The sequence below is a fragment of the Hyla sarda genome, chromosome 2 (assembly GCF_029499605.1).
Source record: "Hyla sarda isolate aHylSar1 chromosome 2, aHylSar1.hap1, whole genome shotgun sequence".
Taxonomy (NCBI): Eukaryota; Metazoa; Chordata; class Amphibia; order Anura; family Hylidae; genus Hyla; species Hyla sarda.
The window spans coordinates 20070775-20090692 of NC_079190.1; the positions used below are offsets into that span (position 1 = coordinate 20070775).

Here is a 19918-nt window from a genome sequence, read left to right on the forward strand (position 1 = left end):
TTTGTGAAGGGGTCAGGAGTTCAGAAAAGATGGAAAGGCAACAGCTCTTAAAGGGACCCCAGACCAGTACCGATAGATTGTCAGAAAAATAAAAATAAATCACCAAAAACAAACACAAGAAAAAAAAATTATAATTTTTTTGTTGTTCAAGAAAGTGACGACTTACAGGCATAGAAACAAACTTCATATATTCTATTCATATAGTCTATAGAAAAGGAAAAAAAACGATTTCAACAATTTACTAAACTTTTTTTATTGCATAAGAATTTTGTTTGCATTGTTTATAAAGTTTTACACGAAAAAACAAAACAAAAACAAAACAGAAACAAAGTTAGCACAGAACAATACATTGCATACCATACAGGCATATTTATACAACTGCAGATATGGCTCTCAGTATTAGGCTATATATTTCATTGTCAGATTTAAAAAAATAGCTTATTACATCAGGAATTTTTGGGAAAAATTAAAAAAGTTGAACGCCATTGTTATAAACGTGGGACGTTACTATGGGGGGGTTGGAGGGTCAATCCGAGTTGCGAGCCTTGTGGGTTAAGTCGCCACTACGTCGTATCCGAGAGGGTTTTATTGCACAGACTGTATTGAAAGATCCTTTAGGAATGTTTTTGAAACTTCTACAAAACGGAGTAGCCGATTCTGTTGTATCCCGAAGCACAGTCGTAAAACATTTGGGACAAGGAGCAGTCAGGGTAGCAGGGGTTAAATGGTGTTATACTGGGACAGCTGTCCTCCACGGAGGCTGGGATGGCGGTGGGCTCGGTGGCGTTTGTAAAGACGGGGACTGGCAATGAAATACATTTCAAACTTTCATTCAAGTTCGGACTGCAAGTTCCCACGGGACTCTTTTTAATTGGATTACATGGATTCCAGGGGTCGGAATAAAGGAGCCCATTTAGTAAGTGATGGGGCTCGTACACGGAATGTTCTGCCGGGATGTCTTGGTGTATCTTTACTGATGCTCCCTGAATGATCTCTTGCTCTGAGATCATGTTGTTGTAATCGGGGCCCAACAGTTCAAAAAATTCAACAGTCTCTTGGTTACCTTTATCCAAGGCCCCCACCCCAGAATTGGCGAGAAGTCCCGGTGAAGAATAAGCAGGCTCGGTGAAGAAAGACGGGGGCAGGTTACGGTTCCTCAAGGGTACTTTTTTACATTTCTCCCCCTGGATTTCCCTGGCATTGTCAAAAAGAGCAGCCAAGCTCTTGCTCTGTAAGTTGGACTGGTTGTTGTCCCTCTTGGGAGGAGGCTTCCAGTGATAGTTTTGGGGGCTGTTGGTACTGCCGGGAGACGTGACGTGACCTTTCGAAGACCCTTTAGTTGTAACTCCATTACTGATCATACCCGTGCATCTTTTGATTTGTTTTTGCAGGTACTTCCTATGGTTGACCTTCCTTTTCGACTTCACGGGTTTGTCCAGGGCCAGTTTGATGTTACTCGAAGCCGTGTTGATAAAGCTAAGCAAATCCTTACTCGATTCCTTATAGTCTCCGCTCTCCACGGCTCCAAGGAAATCCACCCCTTCGTGATAGCTTTTCTCGAAGTCCACGGCAGATCCGGCGAAATATAACGGCATGAAATGATGATTCATAATTTCAGCCTGGACGGCCATCACCGGTCTGATTCAGCGGACTATCAGGAGTCAAAAATAACAATCCCAGACGACTTCTGTGCACCGGGTGTCTTGAAGATCATATTCCGACCGAACACCTGTCCGTAGTAGCAGTAGATCCAACCCGATATTTCTTGATCTTCTTATTTGTCCAATTTGTAGTGTTGTAGATTTTTCAAAAAGTTGAACTTCATCCTAAAAACAAAAAAATTGCCGAAAAATGTCACCGGGTTAAAGATACGGGTTGAAGTTGAGTGTGGAGAAGCCGGGGGAGAGACGCAGTCAGTGTCAGGCTTTCAGCTACTTCTCGGTTTAATTTGTTCTCACCAGAAACACACATCCTGAAAAGAATGGGAGGGACAGATGAGTAGGAGGTCTGCGGGCCTCAATGGTATCAGCTTTCACTAAATCCGTGGGCTGGGAATGATACATCATGTGAAGTCTGGAATAAAGACTACACTGTGCTCTCGTCTCCTCCAGCAACAAAACAAAGTACCATTCCCCTGTCTCCATTCAGGCCTGGAATAACATAAATACTCGTGTTGTCTTAACTTTTTTCTTTTCTTCTCCGCCATTGACCTAACAGAATTTTTACGTTTTTTTTTTTGTCTTTGTTTTAAATAAAGCTATTTTATTGTAGTATACTTTTTTTTACATATTGATTGTTTCATGCTATAAAAAAATAAAAAATTAAAAAATATATATATATATATATATATATATATATATATATATATATGTATTTCCCAATAATAATAATAATCAATTTCTTAAGCAGGTTCCCCATTGAGGGAAATACAATTCCTGTATAAGGAAACATAAACTTCTTCTCCCCACTGGATACTGTACCCAAAGACCAGTGAAGGTTTATAGATTAGGAAATTATTTTCTTCCTATCTAGATACATAAACCCAAATTCTATCTTCCTCAGGTCTGCCCAGTGGGTGATGGTCACGACCTTTGTGGGTAGGTCAGACATATACTGTAGGTTACATATGTGTTGGTATGTTTTGGATTTGTTTTCACGTTTGTTCTGCCTGTGTATGTCCTTGTGAGATGATTTTGTATGAATTTAGATATTGGTCCATTGGGTTTTTAAAGTAAGAAATGTATATTGTAGAAAGATGTGCAGTCAATGCTTAGCATGTTGGGGGTTTGGGTAGAGTTGTGTGTGTTCGAACACATTAGAACTCTCACTCTTAGATCTTATAGTGGCTTGTGTTCAATATATTGATATTTTTAGTTTTAGTCTATCGGAAATGCATCCATCTATCTCATATCTATCTCATATCTATCTATCTCATATCTATCTATCTTATATCTATCTATCTATCTCATATCTATCTATCTCATATCTATCTTTCTATCTCATATCTATCTATCTCATATTTATCTATCTAATACTTATCTATTTATTCACCTAATAGATAAATAACTACTTAAAAGATAGATAGATAGATAGATAGATATGAGATAGATAGATATATATGAGGTAGATATGAGATAGATAGATAGATAGATAGATAGATATGAGATAGATAGATAGATAGATAGATATGTGATAGAGAGATATATATGAGATAGATAGATATATAGATAGATATTAGATAGATAGATATGAGATGGATAGATAGATAGATAGATAGATAGATAGATAGATATGAGATAGAGAGATATATATGAGATAGATAGATATTAGATAGATAGATAGATAGATAGATAGATATGAGATAGATATATAGATATATATGAGATCAATAGATAGATAGATAGATAGATATGAGATAGATAGATATTTAGATATGAGATAGATATGAGATAGATAGATATGATATAAATAGATAGATATATATGAAATAGATAGATAGATAGATATGAGATAAATAGATAGATATGAGATAGATAGATAGATATGAGATAGATAGATAGATAAAAAGATATGAGATAGATATGAGATAGATAGATAGATATTAAATAGATAGATAGATATATAGATATGAGATAGATAGATATGAGATAAATATAAGATAGATATGAGATAGATAGATAGATAGATAGGAGATAGATAGATAGATATGAGATAGATAGATAGATAGATAGATAGATAGATATGAGATAGATAGATAGATATGAGATAGATAGATAGATAGATATGAGATAAATATAAGATAGATAGATAGATATGAGATAGATAGATATGAGATAGATATGAGATAGATAGATAGATAGATAGATATGAGATAGATAGATAGAAATGAGATAGATAGATATGAGATAAATATAAGATAGATAGATATGAGATAAATATAAAATAGATTTGAGGATTCCTGTGTAGTGTTCCGGTCCGCTGTGATGCTATAAGGTATTCTTAGGTGCTATAGTCGGAAATGAAATCCCTCTAGATCCTTTATAATGTCCTAATTCCATTATAACCTTCTGTTCCATTGAATAGGAGCCCTGTGTCCGCCTAGGAGGTCACACATAAAGAGCGGGGCCGTCAGGATACCCGGGCCTCGGAGTTCAGACCTCCTTTTCTCACTGAAGTGGATAATCCCATCTCAGGGATTCAGGAAACATTACATGGTCATTTGAACACACTATAGAGGAAGGGAAAATGGGCCGCCGAGCAGCTAAGGGGTTAATGAGGCAGCGGAGAAGAGAATTCTGAGCGAACAAATATCCGGGGGGAATCACGGAGAGATCCAAAAAGTGCCGGATCCTATTATTGGGGCTGAATTAATCCAAGTAAACAGCTTAAAGGGCTCAGCCGCTGTTATTACCTCCTAAAAATAGAAAGGGGCCCAACAATGCCCCAGCATGCCTCGGGGAGGGCCTCATTCACTTGTATTTAGGGCTCATTTACATACTATAGGTAGGGATTATAGATTATCAAGGCTGTAGGACTGCACTGAGCCTGTGTGGCTGCTTACTCACTGCAGGGACGTATGGCAACTGCAAACACAATAAAAAACAAAATAAAAATAAATAAAAAAACATTTCTGAAATCTAAAAATTGGCGAATACAGTACGCGCCATTGAATAGCACTGCATTGTACCTTTCGTAGTAGAAAAAAAGTGTCAAAAAGTGTAAATACATCTTTATATTTTTTTTTTTTATAAAAATGAAGTGATTGATTCTTGTTAGGATTCGGCTAGCTGGATGTGGATCCTCTGTGTCAGCGAGGGATTGGCGTGGAACGTGTCGGTGGACCGGTTTTAAGAGGCTACTGGTATGCACCAGAGCCCGCCGCAAAGCGGGATGGTCTTGCTGCGGCGATAGCAACCAGGTCGTGTCCACCGGCAACGGCTCAACCTCTCTGACTGCTGAGATAGGCGTGGGACAGAAGGACTAGGCAGAGGCAAGGTCAGACGTAGCAGAAGGTCGGGGCAGGCGGCAAGGTTCGTAGTCAATAGCAATAGCAGAAGGTCTTGAAACACAGGCTTTGGACAACACTAACCGCTTTCTCTGGCACAAGGCAACAAGATCCGGCAAGGAAGGAAAGGGGAAGTGAGGTTATATGGACAGGGAGCAGGTGGAAGCTAATTAGGCTGATTGGGCCAGGCACCAATCACTGGTGCACTGGCACTTTAAATCTTAGAGAGCTGGCGTGTGCGCGCCCTAGAGAGCGGAGCCGCACGCACCAGAACATGACAGCCGGGGACCGGGACGGGTAAGTGACTTGGGATGCGATTTGCGAGCGGGCGCATCCCGCTATGCGAATCGCATCCCCATCGTGAATGTCAGTGCAGCGCTCCCGGTCAGCGGGTCTGACCGGGGCGCTGCAGAGAGGAGAACACCGCGAGCGCTCCGGGGAGGAGCAGGGACCTGGAGCGCTTTGCGTAACAATTCTGTTGGTTAGGCTGGGTTCACATCACGTTTTCTCCCATAAGGGAGCGCGTACGGCAGGGAGGAGCTAAAACCTCGTGCTCCTGTATGCCTTCGTATGCGCTCCCGTATGTAATTCATTTTAATGAGCCGGCCGGAGTGAAAGGTTCGGTCCGGTCGGCTCACCTATAACTGTGGTTGACCATGGTTTGAGGTCCGGTTGTAAAAGCGCAAACGGCGCAAAAATGAGCCGACCGGACCGAACGTTTCACTCCGGCCGGCTCATTGAAATGAATTAGGCTGGGTTCACATCACATTTTTGCCATACTGTTTTCAATCCGTTTTTCTAAAGAGAACCGTACGGCAAAAATACGGATGGAACAGTATGGAAAAAAGTAAACCGTATGCGTTTTTAAACAGTATACTGTTTTTAAAAGTGCATACAGTTCCGTCAGTTTTTATAGAAAAAAAAACCATACGTTTTTGAAAATTTTGTCCATTTTTAATGGGAGGGGTCTTGGGTGGGGACTTTAGTATTCAAATGCGCATGTGCAAACTAAAAACGTATAAGTTTTTTCCCGTATGGAACCGTATACATGTGCGTTTCCCATTGACGTCCATGTTATAAAAAACGTATGCGGTTGCAGTACGGTTTTTAAACCGGAGACAAAATCGTGGTCAACCACGGTTTTAACTTTGGTTTAAAAGCCATACTGCAAACATATACGTTTGTTTTTAACATGGACGTCAATGCAAAACGCACATGTATACGGTTCCATACGGGAAAAACATATACGTTTTACTTTGCACATGCGCATTTGAATCCTAAAGTCTCCACCCAAGACCCCTCCCATTAAAAATGGACATTTTCAAAAACGTTTTTGAAAATTTTGTCCATTTTTAATGGGAGGGGTCTTGGGTGGGGACTTTAGGATTCAAATGCGCATGTGCAAAGTAAAAACGTATACGTTTTTCCCGTATGGAACCGTATACATGTGCGTTTTGCATTGACGTCCATGTTAAAAACAAACGTATATGTTTGCAGTATGGCTTTTAAACCAAAGTTAAAACCGTGGTTGACCACGATTTTGTCTCCGGAGCCAACTTTTATTTTTGTGTTTTCGTTTTTTTGGTTCTCGCGTTTTAAAAGGCATAACTATTTTTTTTTTTTTTACCCACAATCCCATACGAGGGCTTGTATTTTTTCCAAGCCAATTGCTTCGTAATGACAGCTTTCATTTTACCAAAAATCTACAGAGAAACAAAAAATAATAATTGTTGGGAAAAAATTGGGGGGGGGGGGTGAAATTTTTTAATTTTTCTTGGGTTTCCATTCTACATAAAACTGACATGTTACCTTTTTTCTATGGGTCAATACTATTGAAATGATTCCAAAAATTTTATGACCAATATCCAATAAGTGGGGATTGTCCTAAGCAGAGAACTCCTTTAACTTGCCAAGTTAACATACTGTGGGATTTTAAAGGGGTATTCCAGAATGTTTTTTTTTTTATTTGACTATGTTACAGAGGCTGTAAAGTTAGTGTAGTTCATGATATAGTGTCTGTACCTGTGTGTGACGGTTTTCTCACAATTCTGTGATTTTTTGCCCCAAATGTTATTTTTAACAGCATACAAAATCGTCTCGGGTTTCCCAGGTTGCGGTGCGGCCCCAAGATATTAGATCACTAGTCAGATGATGACAGGGAGCCTGTCTGCTTCAATGGGTGGAGCGACCACTAGGTGGGAGGTAGATCATTCTGCAAGGAATTTTAGTTTTGCAACAGCTGTAGGCTCCCTGGTTAGAAAACACTTGTCTATTGCATCGAAGGGATCACATGTGTGCTTCAATGGGTGGGGTGATTTGTGGAAGGGAGAAAAGTGACCTCACACTTACAAACAAGGAATTATGGGATTTCTAGTTGAAGGGAGGAAACTCCAACAGGAAATAGCCAGTTCTCAAAAAGCTAGCCTCAGTGTTATGGTAATCTCACAACATAGTCATATAGCTACAAGACAAGTACAGATCCTTCCTAAGCATGTCCATTACTGTCTGACAGATATGTACTAAAATCACCTTATGGTGGATATCCTCTTTAAAGGGGTACTCCGCTGATCAGCGCTTAATACTTCTGCTGGGGGACTTTCAGTGAATGTTATGCAGTGAAAAGTGGTCGCAACAATGTCACTTTCTCTATCAGTCCTGGTGATCCCTACTCCACCCCCCAAAGCCCCCTCCCAACCATATCAACTTCTTCTTAGAAGACCCCAGTTAGTTCTGCACTGGCCTGTGGCATTATAAGGGGCGTATGCGTATTCCAAATCTGATATAAAGCAAAACAATATATATATATATACCGTATTTTCTGGCGTATAAGGCAACTTTTTAAAACCTTAAAATGTTCTCAAAAGTCAGGGGTCATCTTATACGCCGGGTGCTGCAGTCCATTATCCATACCCTGGGCGTCCCAGCAAAGATTAACTTCCCCCGTCACATTGGGGATATCCCTGTGTCCTGAAAGATCTTTTCGGGACACAAGGATGTCCCGGGTACCTTTCTGCAGCCCTGCTTTAACTTTAAAAAAGCAGGGGCTGCTGGGAGATAGCACACGCAGGGATGTCATGTCCCTTGCGTGCGCCCATAGCAACAGCAGAGTGGAGCGGAGCATAGCAGCGAGGACGCGCGTGCATGGTAAGTTACCAGCACGTCATCTTCGGTGCAACAACTACCGCTCCTCCGGTCCTGGGACCTACTGCTATGGCCTATGGATCGTGACCCCGGAGCGGAGGAGCAGTGGTCAGAGCACTGAAGTGGGGAAGTACACAGGTATACAGCCTCCTGCCATATACTGTATATGGCTGAAGGCTGTATGTCTGGGGGGGCACAACGTACCTAATGTGGGGGAACTATAACACCAAACTAATGTGGAGGAACTACAACCTAATGCGGGGGAAACTATACTGCCAACTAATGTGGGGGAACTATGCTGCCAACCTAATGTGGGGGAACTATACTGCCAACCTAATGTGGGGGAACTATACTGCCAACCTAATGTGGGGGAACTATGCTGCCAACCTAATGTGGGGCAACTATACTGCCAACCTAATGTGGGGGAACTATACTGCACCTAATGTGGAGAACTATACTGCACCTAATGTGGGGGAACTATGCTGACAACCTAATGTGGGGGAACTATGCTGACAACCTAATGTGGGGGAACTATACTGCCAACCTAATGTGGGGGGAACTATACTGCCAACCTAATGTGGGGGGAACTATACTGCCAACCTATTATTTTACAAGAGCTGGTTAAGATATAAAAGCTGAGCTGTGATTGGCTTTATGAATGTTTTGCTGTTATGAAATAATATTTATTCTATTTTGCAATTAACAAATAAGAAATATTAATCTGAAATACAATCTTTTTGATTACAAACTACCTTTAAAAAACAGTTTCCAGATTTTTAAAAAAAAATTCTATTTAAAAACAAATTACATTCTTCTTCTTCATAGTCACCTTGCGTTGCGATCCAGGTCACATGACGGGCTAAGACACGACCAATAGAAGAGTGCAAAAACAACAAAAAAAACAAAAACAAAAAGATCTGTGGTGACATCTGATTCTAGTTGGAAGTTTTACATTTTGTACAAATTTTTTCCCAATTAAAGGTCCCATATACAGGGCTCAAGTCCTGCAGTAATGCATGGGAACGGAGTTCCTGAACTTTTTCCACAGTAGCGACACTGTTCCCATTAGCAGGAGTCGTACAAGACCAGCCCTCGAGTGGAAATCTTGGGAGTCCACTCACTTTTTTTCCCCAGAACTTGCCCCCATGCCCATATACATTAGTGATAGGCCAGACAAACTCACCATTTTTGTCAGGACCGGCCAACCATCTAATGGGTATGGGGTATCCTGATGCACCCCGATAGAAGATGTTGTTGGAGAGAAGAATCAGACATGTTGGATCTCCACTGCCTGATCCTTTGGGGAGGTCAGCTTCCTCCAGAAATGTTTAACCACTCTCGCAATTTGGAACCCATGAACACTCAACCGAGCCAAACATTTGTGTGTATGGGGTGAAGCTGTGGGCCAAACACAGGTTGGGCCAACAGCTACTGAAGTTTATTTGGCACCATTAACCTAATAAAGTGAGGTTAATTGTCAGAATCAATTTCCCACATCCCCTACACTGTTACAGTAGCCAGGTCCACCTTACATTATTTCCTTTTAAAGGGGTACTCCACCCCTAGACATCTTATCCCCTATCCAAAGGATAGGGGATAAGATGTCTGATCGAGGGGGTCCCGCCGCTGCACCCAGCGTTCGTTTAGAGTCTTGTGACGTCTTGGCTGCACCCCGCTCGTGACATCACAGCCATGCCCCCTCAATGCAAGTCTATGGGAGGGGGCGTGATGGCTGTCACGCCCCCTCCCATAGACTTGCATTGAGGGGGCGTGGTCGTGACATCACAAGCCTCCGACCCGCATCGCCAGTCATCCGGCATGGAGTAAAGTTTGCTCTGTGCACCGGATGTCTGGGGTGCCGCAGCCAAGATCGCAGGGGTCCCCAGTGGCGGGACCCCCCGCAATCAGATATCTTATTGTGGTGTTCCGGTACCGTATTGCATACCGTACCTAGTGTGGTGGTCCCCAAAGTCAGTAACTATGCTCAGGTAGAGTCCCCCATGTGGGACAGCCCCTAGTCGCCTCTTCTCTACTCTCATTCTACAATGTTGATACATGTACATATTTAGTAATAATGTATATTTAATATAATGTATAGTACTTACCTTGTTTAGCGTAGCAGGACCTTCAGTTATGTGACTATGTTAATATCCTCTATGGTATGTTGGAGGACCTCTGGAGGCCCTTGGGTCACATGCTACCCATAATCCTTTGTAATGGTGATTGACACAAGTATTGGACCAATTAGCACTAGTCCAGCCCCTGCCCATATAAGGGAGCTGTAGCCAATGATCGCTCTCTTGGGTTGCTGCTCTCTTGGATGCCGGACTAGCAGAATGGATCTGCGCAACTTGCAAAGACACGCTAGGCCTGAAAACCTACCGGCTTCAGCGGAACTAAACCGTGAGTTCTAAACTACCCCCACTAAAGCTAGCGTGACTACTGGACCTCAACTAAATCCCCTAAATCCAGTGGAACAGTGCATATTATTCTAAAGACTCTAAATTGCTAAAGTCGCAACCTTTGTCAATCTCCAAAGAAAGCTTGCATGTATAGCAACTGTTCCGGTTATGAAGCTTGCATAAAATCTTCAGTAAAAGTTACAACTGTTTCAGCAAACTCTCCGGTTGTGGACATTCCATTATTATCTACCTTCCTATCGCTCTTGGGAAGGGTGGCGGTAGGACAAGCATTACAGAGAAGCCCTCACCCTGGCATCACGAATAGCAAGTGTTAACAAGCACCCTTTAGTCACCGCACAGCTACACTCCCCATACCCTACTCCCCCAGGCTATCACATTGTCCCCTATCCTTTGGATAGAGGATAAGATGTCTAGGGGCGGAGTACCCCTTTAAGGCTGCAAGCAAGATTCCGAAGGCAAAAATTAGAAGTGATGTTCACTTTCCAGCTTGCCGAAAATCTCCATATCTGATAATCACAAGCAAGTAAACCTCATACCAGACCTTCCAATATGGTTTCAGGTTTAGTAACCCAGGACGGAAGGGTCCCGGAGTTTGTTTCCCTCCAACATGCCCTTCTCATGACCCTTGGGACAGTTTCCCACCCTTTTGTTTGGGTTCTCATACCCCAAAAAGAAAGGGAATGGACAGCTTGCCCCCCTCGCACCATAGTCTGCCCTTATGGTATGTTCATATATCCAATGGACAGCTCTTCACATTTTGAGTTTTAAGAGTTCTTTTGAAAACAAAAGTTTTAAAAACATAAAAAAAATTAATAAAAACATAAAATTCATTTTAGGATTTTTTTTTTTTCTCTAAAAGCTTTTATTGGTTTGGAACATTCCTCTGGGAAAAGAATTCTCTGAAGTAAATAGGTGTCCCCGCTGCAGCCTATGGTCTCACTTCCTAAATGGCATCTTAATCTGATGACGGTGAAGTGAGGTTTTCGCACATTCTAGTATCAGTGGGAATTTGTGCCCTTCCCTGACAAGTATTATGGGTCGGCTTTGACATACAGCCCTGCAGAGCCTAAATAGGGCTCCATTCTTTCCCAGCCCTGAATGAGAGCTTTGTGCCAGGGATTCATTAGACTGCTCCGCACAGACCCTCCTAAATAGGCCCCAATAATGAACAGTCCATTTCACTGCAAAAGCTGCTGGAGTTGTAAAATTAAAAGGAAATAAAGTGACCCCCCCCCCCTCCTCACACCAAATACCCAGAAAGAGAGTTCAGCACAAAAATAGCATTTTATAAACCAATAGAAAATAATCAATATTATCTAGAATGTTCTACTGTGGGAGAGGCCCAATAAAATGTTATCTCCCCAAATGATATCAATAATATCTATATATCTCATATCTACCTGTCTCATATCTATCTATCTATCTCATATCTATCTCCTATCTATCTATCTATCTATCTATCTCATATCTACCTGTCTCATATCTATCTATCTATCTCATATCTATCTATCTCATATCTATCTATCTATCCATCTCAATCTCATATCTATCTATCTCATATGTATCTATCTCATAGCTATCTATCTATCTCATATCTATCTATCTCATATCTATCTATGTTTCTCATATATATCTATTTATCTATCTCATATCTATCTATATCATATCTATCTATCTCATATCTATCTATCTATCTCGTATCTATCTATCTATCTTTCTCATATCTATCTATCTCATATCTATCTATCTCATATCTATTTATCTATCTATCTATCTCATATCTATCTATCTCATATCTATCTATCTCATATCTATCTATCTCATATCTATCTATCTATAGAAATAAAGAAAAGCCGCACTACTCAGCCCAGTCCGTTTGTGGTGCCGGCGCTCCAACCTGATCAGGGTTCTTGAAATATAGAAATCCAACAAGCGCAGCACTCAAATAGAATAAAGTGCATTTATTTTTTCATGTCTCAATATCTATCTATCTCATATCCAGTCCAGAAGAAAAGCACGACTAATCCAACATATATAAATCTTTAGGTTCACGCCGTCATATGGCTCCTGGTCAGGGATACCAAGACTTTAATCCAAGTAGAAACGATCGCAACACACAAGCATGCTTGATAAAGTGAGAGACCGCAGAAACATCGCACTTTGTTATGCTGAGGATGCAAAAAAGTCACTTTATTCATTTATTTCATATCTATCTATCTATCTCATATCTATCTATCTCATATCTATCTATCTATCTCATATCTATCTCACATCTATCTCTCTATCTATCTATCTATCTATCTCATATCTATCTATGTGTCTCATATCTATCTCATATCTATCTATCTATCTCATATCTATCTATGTGTCTCATATCTATCTCATATCTATCTATCTTATATTTATCTATCTATCTATCTCATATTTATCTATCTCATATCTATCTTTCTATCTATCTCATATCTATCTATCTCTTATCTATCTATCGCATGTCTATATATCTCATATCTATCTATCTATCTCATATCTATCTCATATCTATCTATCTCATATCTATCTATCTCATATCTATCTATCTATCTATCTCATATCTATCTCATATCTATCTATCTCCTATCTCTCTATCTATCTCATATCTATCTATCTCATATCTATCACATATCTATCTATCTATCTATCTCATATCTATCTATCTCATATATATCTCTCTCATATCTATCTATCTATCTATCTCATATCTATTTATCTATCTATCTGTGGTGGCCCAGTACAGGAGTTGTTACCCCGTACCCTTGCTGTCCTGTCAGGCAGCCTCCCTGCAGTGTCCCCTCATGTAAATATGTTTTGCCATTTGTTATGCTGCAAAGTGTGTAAAGAAGTGTTATAACTTTAAGAAATGTTCCATGTGATCACCGGTTGTCATGTGATTGTTACCCAGGAGGTATCAGTGACCAGATGACTTAAGGGTGACCAATGGAGCCCCACCAAAGTATCCCCCCCCCCCCCCCCATATAAGACCTGGGAGGAGTCTCTTCTCTCTCTTGTTGCTGAGGTGCAGTGCAGTCGAGTCTAGGAGTCTGGAGTCATAGGAGCCTCAAGTCCAGTCTGCAGCCACAAGCTACAAGTCTATAAGTAAGATAAAGTCACCGCTTAGTCTGTCTCCAGTCAAGTCAGTCACTGTCATCTATTATCATGTCAACGTGGCTTGCACTAAATTATCCAAAACCACTGCAAGTCCCAGCAAGCCCTTAAAGTCTCTGAAGTCACTGGTCACCTCCGTGGGCCCAACTACACTGTATAGACTTTACCATCTGTCACTCAGTAAAGCTACCAGTGTCCGTAACTTGGCGTGGGAGTCATTATTGCCCCCGTGCCTAGCCCAGGATCCAGCGGTATACCTTCGGGTGGTATTGAGGATAAACCATGCCCTGGCATCACGAATACAAGGGGTTAATGCCATCTGCACCAAGGGTAATTCTATCTGCCCTGCATCCACATATCTATCTATAATACAAAACAGGAATATAGGTGCCCTACTGTGGTAGATGTATACAATGACATTGGTTATCTCTCAACACTGATGTTAAAATTGAGACATTCGCCAGTGTATCCTTATATGAAGGACACACCAGAGCCCGCACACCAACGCCAAGGTTTCTCAAGTGGGGCAAGACCTAACACTAAACCTACCTGTGACGTATGGGCAAAACCAGGGGTCTGTGGGCAATTACAGCAGCATTAATTAATGCTACCTATAGTGATGATACAGGTGCATTAGTATAAATTTTAACAACAAAAACAACAAAGACGCGGCCTCAAATGGCTGAAGGTGCTCAACCCCTAATGTAGTTGTGCATATATATTGGGGGAGCAGATCCTACACGTGTGGTCCGTTGCTAAGGGAGATCCCCAGCAAAATACATTTATACTAATGCTATATTATAATGCTATAATTTATATTAACCCCTTAAGGACCGGAGGTTTTTCCGTTTTTGCATTTTCGTTTTTTGCTCCTTGCCTTTAAAAAATCATAACTCTTTCAAATTTACACCTAAAAATCCATATGATGGCTTATTTTTTGCGCCACCAATTCTACTTTGTAATGACGTCAGTCATTTTGCCCAAAAATCTATGGTGAAGCGGGAAAAAAAATCATTGTGCGACAAAATTGAAAAAAAAACGCTGTTTTGTAACTTTTGGGGGCTTCCGTTTCTACGTAGTACATTTTTCGGTAAAAATGACACCTGATATGTATTCTGTAGGTCCATACGGTTACATTGATCCCCTACTTATATAGGTTTGATTTTGTTGGACTTCTGGAAAAAATCATAACTACATGCAGGAAAATTAATACGTGTTACGCCGAGCGCTCCGGGTCCCCGCTCCTCCCCGGAGCGCTCGCTACACTCTCCTCACTACAGCGCTCCGGTCAGATCCACTGACCCGGGGCGCTGCGATACCGCCTCCAGCCGGGGTGCGATTCGCGATGCGGGTAGCGCCCGCTCGCGATGCGCACCCCGGCTCCCGTACCTGACTCGCTCTCCGTCGGTCCTGTCCCGGCGCGCGCGGCCCCGCTCCCTAGGGCGCGCGCGCGCCGGGTCTTTGCGATTTAAAGGGCCACTGCGCCGCTGATTGGCGCAGTGGTTCCAATTAGTATGTTCACCTGTGCACTTCCCTATATCACCTCACTTCCCCTGCACTCCCTTGCCGGATCTTGTTGCCATCGTGCCAGTGAAAGCGTTTCCTTGTATGTTCCTAGCCTGTGTTCCAGACCTCCTGCCGTTGCCCCTGACTACGATCCTTGCTGCCTGCCCCGACCTTCTGCTACGTCCGACCTTGCTTCTGTCTACTCCCTTGTACCACGCCTATCTTCAGCAGCCAGAGAGGTTGAGCCGTTGCTAGTGGATACGACCTGGTCACTACCGCCGCAGCAAGACCATCCCGCTTTGCGGCGGGCTCTGGTGAATACCAGTAGTGACTTAGAACCGATCCACTAGCACGGTCCACGCCAATCCCTCTCTGGCACAGAGGATCCACTACCTGCCAGCCGGCATCGTGACAGTAGATCCGGCCATGGATCCCGCTGAAGTTCCTCTGCCAGTTGTCGCTGACCTCACCACGGTGGTCGCCCAGCAGTCACAACAGATAGCGCAACAAGGCCAACAGCTGTCTCAACTGACCGTGATGCTACAGCAGCTACTACCACAGCTTCAGCAATCATCTCCTCCGCCAGCTCCTGCACCTCCTCCGCAGCGAGTGGCCGCTTCTGGTCTAAGACTATCCTTGCCGGATAAATTTGATGGGGACTCTAAGTTTTGCCGTGGCTTTCTTTCCCAATGTTCCCTGCACTTGGAGATGATGTCGGACCAGTTTCCCACGGAAAGGTCTAAGGTGGCTTTCGTAGTCAGCCTTCTGTCTGGAAAAGCCCTGTCTTGGGCCACACCGCTCTGGGACCGCAATGACCCCGTCACTGCCTCTGTACACTCCTTCTTCTCGGAAATTCGAAGTGTCTTTGAGGAACCTGCCCGAGCCTCTTCTGCTGAGACTGCCCTGTTGAACCTGGTCCAGGGTAATTCTTCCGTTGGCGAGTATGCCGTACAATTCCGTACTCTTGCTTCAGAATTATCCTGGAATAATGAGGCCCTCTGCGCGACCTTTAAAAAAGGCCTATCCAGCAACATTAAAGATGTTCTGGCCGCACGAGAAATCCCTGCTAACCTACATGAACTCATTCACCTAGCCACTCGCATTGACATGCGTTTTTCCGAAAGGCGTCAGGAGCTCCGCCAGGATATGGACTCTGTTCGCACGAGGCGTTTCTTCTCCCCGGCTCCTCTCTCCTCTGGTCCCCTGCAATCTGTTCCTGTGCCTCCCGCCGTGGAGGCTATGTAGGTCGACCGGTCTCGCCTGACACCTCAAGAGAGGACACGACGCCGCATGGAGAATCTCTGCCTGTACTGTGCCAGTACCGAACACTTCCTGAAGGATTGTCCTATCCGTCCTCCCCGCCTGGAAAGACGTACGCTGACTCCGCACAAAGGTGAGACAGTCCTTGATGTCTACTCTGCTTCTCCACGTCTTACTGTGCCTGTGCGGATATCTGCCTCTGCCTTCTCCTTCTCTACTATGGCCTTCCTGGACTCCGGATCTGCAGGAAATTTTATTTTGGCCTCCCTCGTCAACAGGTTCAACATCCCGGTGACCAGTCTCGCCAGACCCCTCTACATCAATTGTGTAAACAATGAAAGATTGGACTGTTCCATACGTTTCCGCACGGAGCCCCTTCTAATGTGCATCGGATCTCATCACGAGAGGATTGAACTTTTGGTCCTCCCCAATTGCACTTCCGAAATTCTCCTTGGACTTCCCTGGCTTCAACTTCATTCCCCAACCCTGGATTGGTCCACTGGGGAGATCAAGAGTTGGGGGCCCTCTTGTTCCAAGGACTGCCTAAGACCGGTTCCCAGTAACCCTTGCCGTGACCCTGTGGTTCCCCCTGTAACCGGTCTCCCTAAGGCCTATATGGACTTTGCGGATGTTTTTTGCAAAAAACAAGCTGAGACTCTACCTCCTCACAGGCCTTATGATTGTCCTATCGACCTCCTCCCGGGCACTACTCCACCCCGGGGCAGAATTTATCCTCTGTCCGCCCCAGAGACTCTTGCCATGTCTGAATACGTCCAGGAAAATTTAAAAAAGGGCTTTATCCGTAAATCCTCCTCTCCTGCCGGAGCCGGATTTTTCTTTGTGTCCAAAAAAGATGGCTCTCTACGTCCTTGCATTGACTACCGCGGTCTTAATAAAATCACGGTTAAGAACCGCTACCCCCTACCCCTCATCTCTGAACTCTTTGATCGCCTCCAAGGTGCCCACATCTTTACCAAACTGGACTTAAGAGGTGCTTATAATCTCATCCGCATCAGAGAGGGGGATGAATGGAAAACGGCATTTAACACTAGAGATGGACACTTTGAGTATCTGGTCATGCCCTTTGGCCTGTGCAACGCCCCTGCCGTCTTCCAAGACTTTGTTAATGAAATTTTTCGTGATCTCTTATACTCCTGTGTTGTTGTATATCTGGACGATATCCTGATTTTTTCTGCCAATCTAGAAGAACACCGCCAGCATGTCCGTATGGTTCTTCAGAGACTTCGTGATAATCAACTCTATGCCAAAATAGAGAAATGTCTGTTTGAATGCCAATCTCTTCCTTTCCTAGGATACTTGGTCTCTGGCCAGGGACTACAAATGGATCCAGACAAACTCTCTGCCGTTTTAGATTGGCCACGCCCCTCCGGACTCCGTGCTATCCAACGTTTTTTGGGGTTCGCCAATTATTACAGGCAATTTATTCCACATTTTTCTACCGTTGTGGCTCCTATCGTGGCTTTAACCAAAAAAAATGCCGATCCCAAGTCTTGGCCTCCTCAAGCGGAAGACGCCTTTAAACGGCTCAAGTCTGCCTTTTCTTCGGCTCCTGTGCTCTCCAGACCTGACCCATCTAAACCCTTCCTATTGGAGGTTGATGCCTCCTCAGTGGGAGCTGGAGCTGTCCTTCTACAAAAAAATTCTTCCGGGCATGCTGTTACTTGTGGTTTTTTTTCTAGGACCTTCTCTCCGGCGGAGAGGAACTACTCCATCGGGGATCGAGAGCTTCTAGCCATTAAATTAGCACTTGAGGAATGGAGGCATCTGCTGGAGGGATCAAGATTTCCAGTTATTATTTACACCGACCACAAGAACCTCTCCTACCTCCAGTCTGCCCAACGGCTGAATCCTCGCCAGGCCAGGTGGTCCCTGTTCTTTGCCCGATTTAATTTTGAAATTCACTTTCGGCCTGCCGATAAGAACATTAGGGCCGATGCTCTCTCTCGTTCCTCGGATGCTTCTGAAGTTGAACTCTCTCCGCAACACATCATTCCTCCTGACTGCCTGATTTCCACTTCTCCAGCCTCCATCAGGCAAACTCCTCCAGGAAAGACCTTCGTTTCTCCACGCCAACGCCTCGGAATCCTCAAATGGGGTCACTCCTCCCATCTCGCAGGTCATGCAGGCATCAAGAAATCTGTGCAACTCATCTCTCGCTTCTATTGGTGGCCGACTCTGGAGACGGATGTTGTGGACTTTGTGCGAGCCTGCACTATCTGTGCCCGGGATAAGACTCCTCGCCAGAAGCCCGCTGGTTTTCTTCATCCTCTGCCTGTCCCCGAACAGCCTTGGTCTCTGATTGGTATGGATTTTATTACTGACTTACCCCCATCCCGTGGCAACACTGTTATTTGGGTGGTCGTTGATCGATTCTCCAAAATGGCACATTTCATCCCTCTTCCTGGTCTTCCTTCAGCCCCTCAGTTGGCTAAACAATTTTTTGTACACATTTTTCGTCTTCACGGGTTGCCTACGCAGATCGTCTCGGATAGAGGCGTCCAATTCGTGTCTAAATTCTGGAGGGCTCTCTGTAAACAACTCAAGATTAAATTAAATTTTTCTTCTGCATATCATCCTCAATCCAATGGACAAGTAGAAAGAGTTAACCAGGTCTTGGGTGATTATTTACGACATTTTGTTTCCTCCCGCCAGGATGACTGGGCAGATCTTCTACCATGGGCCGAATTCTCGTATAACTTCAGAGTCTCTGAATCTTCCTCCAAATCCCCATTTTTCGTGGTGTATGGCCGTCACCCTCTTCCCCCCCTCCCTACCCCCTTGCCCTCTGGTCTGCCCGCTGTGGATGAAATTTCTCGTGATCTTTCCATCATATGGAGAGAGACCCAAAATTCTCTCTTACAGGCTTCATCACGCATGAAGAAGTTCGCGGATAAGAAAAGAAGAGCTCCTCCCATTTTTTCCCCTGGAGACAAGGTATGGCTCTCCGCTAAATATGTCCGCTTCCGTGTCCCTAGCTACAAGTTGGGACCACGCTATCTTGGTCCTTTCAAAATTTTGTGCCAGATTAATCCTGTCTCTTACAAACTTCTTCTTCCTCCTTCTCTTCGTATTCCTAATGCCTTTCACGTTTCTCTTCTTAAACCACTTATCATCAACCGTTTCTCTCCCAAATCTGTTCCCCCCACTCCTGTTTCCGGCTCCTCGGACATCTTCTCCGTCAAAGAGATTCTGGCATCAAAAAAGGTCAGAGGGAAAACTTTTTTTTTAGTTGATTGGGAGGGTTGTGGTCCAGAAGAGAGATCCTGGGAACCTGAGGACAATATCCTAGACAAAAGTCTGCTCCTCAGGTTCTCAGGCTCTAAGAAGAGGGGGAGACCCAAGGGGGGGGGTACTGTTACGCCGAGCGCTCCGGGTCCCCGCTCCTCCTCCTCTCACTCTCCTCACTACAGCGCTCCGGTCA

At 43.7% G+C, this 19918-nt stretch overlaps 1 protein-coding gene across 1 annotated transcript; it reads right to left on the reverse strand.

The window, feature by feature from the left end:
* Positions 1-215: 215 nt before the first annotated feature.
* FAM181B (family with sequence similarity 181 member B) lies at positions 216-2132 on the reverse strand. Its single transcript, XM_056561289.1, has one exon. The coding sequence runs from the start codon at positions 1629-1631 to the stop codon at positions 636-638; it is 996 nt and encodes a 331-aa protein (XP_056417264.1). The 5' UTR covers positions 1632-2132; the 3' UTR covers positions 216-635.
* Between the last annotated feature and the right edge of the window lie 17786 nt (positions 2133-19918).

What these genes read in the sequence shown, in the direction of transcription:
- FAM181B (XM_056561289.1), bottom strand. Translation starts at nt 1,631, where the DNA reads ATGGCCGTCCAGGCTGAAATTATGAATCATCATTTCATGCCGTTATAT.